Source organism: Coregonus lavaretus (assembly GCF_964263955.1).
Source record: "Coregonus lavaretus genome assembly, chromosome: 26".
NCBI lineage: Eukaryota > Metazoa > Chordata > Actinopteri > Salmoniformes > Salmonidae > Coregonus > Coregonus lavaretus.
The window spans coordinates 38,013,941-38,021,328 of record NC_140013.1 but is presented as its reverse complement, the minus strand read 5'-3'; the positions used below and the strand labels follow the sequence as shown (position 1 = coordinate 38,021,328).

Sequence of the window (7,388 nt, the reverse complement as noted above, 5' to 3'; positions counted from 1 at the left end):
GGAATAACGCAGTTTTGATCACTAAGAGTAAGACTGATTTGGGGAGTATTCAGCCAGATGCAAACAGTCCCCTGCTGTACTGCGTCTGATCTCTGTCTCTCCTGTATCTCCAGGGTATCCTGAGTATGTTTGAGGACATGGGCTTTATCAACACCTATAAGATTGACCTGCACACTCTGGCCAGGTACCTCTCTCTCTCTCTCTCTCTCTCTCTCTCTCTCTCTCTCTCTCTCTCTCTCTCTCTCTCTCTCTCTCTCTCTCTCCTCTCTCTCTCTCTCTCTCTCTCTCTCTCTCTCTCTCTCTCTTCTCTCTCCTCTCTCTCTCGCTATGGTGATGAAGTGGTTGTTATGATGATTGATTGTGTGGTTGTCATGGTTGCAGGTTCTGTCTGATGGTGAAGAAGGGTTACAGAGATCCTCCCTATCACAACTGGACGCACGCCTTCTCAGTCTCTCACTTCTGTTATCTGCTCTACAAGAACCTGGGCCTGGCCAACTACCTCGAGTTAGTAGAAACCCCTTAAACCCTACATACTACATACTACACCATATACATATACCCTAATGCTACACAATACACCCTACCTGCTCTGAAAGAACCTAGGTCTGGCCAACTACCTCGAGCTCGTAGAAACCCTGGCACGCTTTATCCTATAATCTACAGTGCTTTCGGAAAGTATTCAGACCCCTTGACTTTTTCCACATTTTGTTAGGTTACAGCCTTATTCTAAAATTGATTCAATTGTTTTTTTCCCTCAACAATCTACACACAATACCCCATAATGACAAAGCAAAAATAGGTTTTTAGAAATTGTTGCTAATTTATACAAAATAACAGAAATATCACCTTTACATAAGTATTCAGACCTTTTACTCAGTACTTTGTTAAAGCACCTTTGGCAGCAATTACAGCCGTGAGTCTTCTTGGGTATGACACTACAAACATGGCACACATGTATTTGGGGAGTTTCTCCCATTCTTCTCTGCAGATCCTCTCAAGCTCTGTCAGGTTGGATGGGGAGCATTGCTGCACAGCTATTTTCAGGTTTCTCAAGAGATGTTCGATCGGGTTCAAGTCCAGGTTCTGGCTGGGCCACTCAATGACATTCATAGACTTGTCCCGAAGCCACTCCTGCCTTGTCTTCACGGATCTCTCTGTACTTTGCTCAGTTCATCTTTCCCTCGATCCTGAATAGTCTCCCAGTCCTGAAAAACAGTTTTCGCCGCTGAAAAACATCCCCACAGCATGATGCTGCCACCACCATGCTTCACCGTAAGGATGGTGCCAGGTTTCCTCCAGACGTGACTCTTGGCATTCAGGCCAAATAGTTCAATCTTGGTTTCATCAGACCAGAGAATCTTGTTTCTCATGGTCTGAGAGTCCTTTAGGTGCCTTTTGGCAAACTCCAAGCAGGCTGTCATGTGCCTTTTACTGAGGAGTGGTTCCGTCTGGTCAATCTACCATGAAGGCCTGATTGGTGGAGTGCTGCAGAGATGGTTGTCCTTCTGGAAGGTTCTCCAATCTCCACAGAGGAACTCAGGAGCTCTGTCAGAGTGACCATTGGGTTCTTGGTCACCTCCCTGACTAAGGCCCATCTCCCCCGATTGCTCAGTTTGGCTGGGCGGCCAGCTCTAGGAAGAGTCTTGGTGATTCCAAACTTCTTCCATTTAAGAATGATGGAGGCCACTGTGTTCTTGGGGACCTTCAATGCTGCAGAATGTTTTTTGGTACCCTTCCCCAGATCTGTGCCTCGACATAATCCTGTCTCGGAGCTCTACGGACAATTCCTTCGACCTCATGGCTTGGTTTTATATAGACAGGTGTGTGCCTTTCCAAATCATGTCCAATCAATTAAATTTACCACAGGTGGACTCCAATCAAGTTGTAGAAACATCTCAAGGATAATCAATGGAAACAGGATGCACCTGAGCTCAATGTTGAGTCTCATAGCAAAGGATCTGAATACTTATGTAAATAAGGTATTTCCGTTTTTTACTTTTAATACATTTGCAAAACTTTCTAAAAATTTGTTTTTCCTTTGTCATTATGGGGTACTGTGTGTAGATTGATGAGGAAAACAATTATTTAATCCATTTTAGAATAAGGTTGTAATGTAACAAAATGTGGAAAACGTCAACGGGTCTGAATACTTTCCTAATGCACTGTACTACACCCTATAACCATACACACTACACTTTACACCCCTGCACTGTACTACACCCTATAACCATACACACTACACTTTACACCCCTGCACCCTACACACTAACCTCTTACCCCTCCCTCTCTGTCTGTAGGAATATAGAGATCTTTGCTCTCTTTGTCTCTTGTATGTGCCATGACCTGGACCACCGTGGGACAAACAACTCCTTTCAAGTGGCTTCGGTAAGACACCTCACATACACACACACAGATGCTCTCAAATGCACACATACATGTAGGCACAGCCTTGATAAGAGTCATCACACACACAACCTCGCTCGACACACATACAGGTATAGCACCTGTAACACTTGTCGAACACATTGTAGGAAAACTCAAGGAAAGACTGTGGTTAGACAAGGGTAGTACACGTCACTTCAGTTATTACAGCAGAATAGAGAGTGGACTGAGAGGTGGTCTATCTATGTAATAACGTGTGCTGTCTTCTTCCTCTACAGCAATCTGTCCTGGCTGCCCTCTACAGCTCAGAGGGCTCTGTGATGGAGGTGAACACACACACACATTTATCTCTGGGACTATAGTGACACCTAGTGGCCATTCTTCAACCTCCTATCCCATAATAACCTGTGTGTTTCCACAGCGACACCACTTTGCCCAAGCCATAGCCATTCTGAACACCCATGGCTGCAACATCTTCGACAAGTTCTCCAGAAAGGTACGTTTCTCCTAGGCTGGAATCCCACACTGCTGTTGTGTTAACAGGACACCCAGGACTTTTATAGGTTGTGTGTGTGTGTGTGTGTGTGTGTGTGTGTGTGTGTGTGTGTGTGTGTGTGTGTGTGTGTGTGTGTGTGTGTGTGTGTGTGTGTGTGTGTGTGTGTGTTGTGTTAACTCATGTGTGTGTGTGTGTGTGTGTGTGTGTGTGTGTGTGTGTGTGTGTGTGTGTGTGTGTGTGTGTGTGTGTGTGGTTGTCAGGACTACCAGAGGATGTTGGACCTGATGAGGGATATCATCCTGGCCACTGACCTGGCTCACCACCTCCGCATCTTCCCCGACCTGCAAAGGATGGCTGATGGTAAGCCAGTGTGTGTTATGCTGTCTTTTTTGCACCTAAACCAAAGGAAACAATTGTCAACCTTGGTCCATAGAAGGTTTGAGTCTACTTAGGGTGACAATCTCGCCCCAGGGGAAGTGGGTGTATGAGTGTGTGTATGTGTGTGTGTATTTGTGAGTATAATAGTCTTCCATGCACTCTCCCTTTCTGTGTGTGTGTGTGTGTGTGTGTGTGTGTGTGTGCTAGCTGGCTACAACCCCAAGAATCAGACCCACCGTTCTCTGCTGCTGTGCCTGCTGATGACCTCGTGCGACCTGTCGGACCAGACCAAGGGCTGGAAGACCACCCGCAAGATCGCTGTGAGGAACCCTAACGTCTACTCCTAACCCTAAACCTAGCCTCAACCACCACCCTAACCCAAACACTAACCCTATGGCTTCATGTCCACATCCAGGTTCAACCCTAACCCTAACCTCAACCACAACCCCAGACCCTAGTTGACCTTTGACCCTAAAACTATTTTTCTCTCCTCTGTGTATTCAGGAGCTGATCTATAAAGAGTTCTTCTCCCAAGGGGATCTGGTATGTGTGCTACACTGTATTCCTGCACTGTGTCTGTGTGTCTGTCTGTGTGTGTGTTGGGAGGGGGGGGGGGGGGGGGGTGTATCTGATGTGTGTAACTTACGTGTGTGTTGGGGGGGTGAGGGTGTATCTGACATATGTAACTTCCGTGTGTGTGTAGGAGAAGGCGATGGGGAACCGTCCCAGTGAGATGATGGACAGAGAGAAGGCCTACATCCCAGAGCTACAGATCAGCTTCATGGAACACATCGCCATGCCCATCTACAAGTAAGAACCAATCACAACACAGTGTTTATCACTACTGACCCAATCACAACGCAGCGTTTATCACTAATGACCCAATCACAACACAGCGTTTATCACTACTGACCCAATCACAACGCAGCGTTTATCACTACTGACCCAATCACAACACAGCGTTTATCACTACTAACCCAATCACAACACAGCGTTTATCACTACTAACCCAATCACAACGCAGCGTTTATCACTACTAACCCAATCACAACGCAGCGTTTATCACTACTGACCCAATCACAACGCAGTGTTTATCACTACTGACCCAATCACAACACAGCGTTTATCACTACTGACCCAATCACAACACAGCGTTTATCACTACTGACCCAATCACAACACAGCATTTATCACTACTGACCCAATCACAACACAGCGTTTATCACTACTGACCCAATCACAACACAGCGTTTATCACTACTGACCCAATCACAACACAGCGTTTATCACTACTGACCCAATCACAACACAGCGTTTATCACTACTGACCCAATCACAACGCAGCGTTTATCACTACTGACCCAATCACAACACAGCGTTTATCACTACTGACCCAATCACAACACAGCGTTTATCACTACTGACCCAATCACAACACAGCGTTTATCACTACTGACCCAATCACAACGCAGCATTTATCACTACTGACCCAATCACAACGCAGCGTTTATCACTACTGACCCAATCACAACACAGCGTTTATCACTACTGACCCAATCAAAACACAGCGTTTATCACTACTAACCCAATCACAACGCAGCGTTTATCACTACTGACCCAATCACAACACAACGTTTATCACTACTGACCCAATCACAACGCAGCGTTTATCACTACTGACCCAATCACAACGCAGCGTTTATCACTACTGACCCAATCACAACGCAGCGTTTATCACTACTGACCCAATCACAACACAGCGTTTATCACTACTGACCCAATCACAACGCAGCGTTTATCACTACTGACCCAATCAAAACACAGCGTTTATCACTACTAACCCAATCACAACGCAGCGTTTATCACTACTGACCCAATCACAACACAACGTTTATCACTACTGACCCAATCACAACACAGCGTTTATCACTACTGACCCAATCACAACACAGCGTTTATCACTACTGACCCAATCACAACGCAGCGTTTATCACTACTGACCCAATCACAACACAGCGTTTATCACTACTGACCCAATCACAACACAGCCCACAGCACTTACACCACCTAATGTTATGTCCCCCGCCCCTGTCCCCTGATAGGTTGTTGTCAGAGCTGTTACCCGGGGCAACCGAGCTGTATGAGCGTGTAGCGACCAATCGAGTGCAGTGGACCAAAGTTTCCCACAAGTTCAGCGTCCGTGGGTTGCCTAGCAACAATAGCCTCGACTTCCTGGATGAAGAGTATGAGCTGCTGCAATCACAGGGTGCACTTGGGGATGACAGCCACTGCGATGACACCCACTGCCTCAACGGTTGCCTGGATGATGGGGACGGGGGGAGGGGCCAGTAACCACACCAACCAATGGGAGTAGAGCAAGCGGTATTTCTAGGCCAATAGAAGCCTAAGGAAACGATTCCCTTTTTACGTCCTCAGGCGGAGAAGGCGGGACTCTGAGACAGTTTGACGTTTGACTGACTGCTGTCAATCTCTAAGGCTGAGCAAGACAGATGGAGTGAACGCAGGAGGGACGATTCAGATGAATCATTTCAGAGGAGTCGATTCAGACTAGTCGATTCAGACGATTCCTGTAGATGCTAAATGTGACTGAACTCCTGTGAGGAAAGCAGAGAGTAGTGTTAACTCTGGAAATGATCCTTTTCATAACGAGGTCTCCGTTCATATTCTTCTGAGTTTCTGTTTTACACACAGGCTCACAGACACCTAACTGGTCAATACCCACGTAATAACATATATGTAAAGAGCTCCTTTCTTAGTTAACAGAAAGCTGTGTAGTACGAAGGACAGTTAAGTAAGCTGACCCTGTTGGTTTATGTTGTTTTAAGATCATCAGAATCCCTCCCACCAGCCCCCACACACCCTGATCAGCTACTATGTCACTCATATGACTGCTTATGTATGCTGTATGTAGCCTACAGCTATTGTTTCATGTCTTGGGCATCATGTAAGTCTCTAGTTTGCCAAATATTATATTTGTTAGTACATTTGTTAGTATATATGGAGCCCATTCATGGCCATGCGATGCCCATTGGTTATTGAGGGAAACTGTATCTGCCGTGTGTCAGGTAATGTGAGTGTAAGTTCACTCTGGGGACAGTTGATCACTGGTCAGTGCCATCGTCATTAGCTAAAATCTTCTATCCCCGGAGCGCACACACACACACACACACACACACACACACACACACACACAAACACACACACACACACACACACACACACACACACACACACACACACACACACACCACCATTACAACCTTCACAACAACAGCCACTAAGGGACTGTATTCTAGATTCCTTTCTTTTTGGGGGGGGGGGGGGGGGGGGGGGTCTCTCTCTCTGTCTCTGTATAACCCCTTGAAACACATTTAATAGAGTGCAAGTGAATCCCTTTAAATGATCCAGTGTCATCATACCTGTGTGTGTGTGTGTGTGTGTGTGTGTGTGTGTGTGTGTGTGTGTGTGTGTGTGTGTGTGTGTGTGTGTGTGTGTGTGTGTGTGTGTGGTACGGATCTGCCTTATCGTGCATCTATGCTGCCTTTCTCATAGCTTATAATGTCAGACCATAGATACACACAGACACAGGCCATACAGTATCTCCAGTGTGTTGATGAACAGACCTATAGCTGGACAGTGTGTTGATGAACAGACCTATAGCTGGACAGTGTGTTGATGAACAGACCTATAGCTGGACAGTGTGTTGATGAACAGACCTATAGCTGGACAGTGTGTTGATGAACAGACCTATAGCTGGACAGTGTGTTGATGAACAGACCTATAGCTGGACAGTGTGTTGATGAACAGACCTATAGCTGGACAGTGTGTTGGTTATCTGTGTTTGTGGGTGTGAGAGAGCGAGAGTTCACTACTTAACAAACACTACCACTCAACTCCAATCAATCAGTCACCTCAATGTTAAACTAATGTGTGAAACTACTGCTCAGTGAAGTACTAGCAACAGCTTACCCTCACCACATCAGGGCTTACATACTGTATATGTGGAAGAATTAAGGCCATACATGTGAATATATGTCTTAAGACGGCATATAGATGAATATATTTGTTAGATGAATGAACTGGGGATATTGGTTAGGTGACTGGGGCGTAC

The 7,388-nt window shown here is 46.0% G+C and overlaps 1 protein-coding gene across 1 annotated transcript in view; it reads left to right on the top strand.

Moving 5' to 3' along the window:
- Positions 1–6,360, top strand: part of LOC311102023 (cGMP-dependent 3',5'-cyclic phosphodiesterase-like) — a gene marked incomplete at its 5' end in the record, with an annotated part of 6,751 nt that extends 391 nt beyond the window's left edge. The window contains 10 exons of the mRNA XM_084143242.1: positions 114–184; positions 382–504; positions 2,298–2,385; positions 2,661–2,708; positions 2,804–2,878; positions 3,139–3,238; positions 3,464–3,576; positions 3,761–3,799; positions 3,960–4,066; positions 5,359–6,360. Coding sequence (XP_083999368.1) covers positions 114–184; positions 382–504; positions 2,298–2,385; positions 2,661–2,708; positions 2,804–2,878; positions 3,139–3,238; positions 3,464–3,576; positions 3,761–3,799; positions 3,960–4,066; positions 5,359–5,608 — 1,014 coding nt within the window. The 3' untranslated portion in view covers positions 5,609–6,360. The remainder of the gene's footprint in view (positions 1–113; positions 185–381; positions 505–2,297; positions 2,386–2,660; positions 2,709–2,803; positions 2,879–3,138; positions 3,239–3,463; positions 3,577–3,760; positions 3,800–3,959; positions 4,067–5,358) is intronic.
- Positions 6,361–7,388: the final 1,028 nt, after the last annotated feature.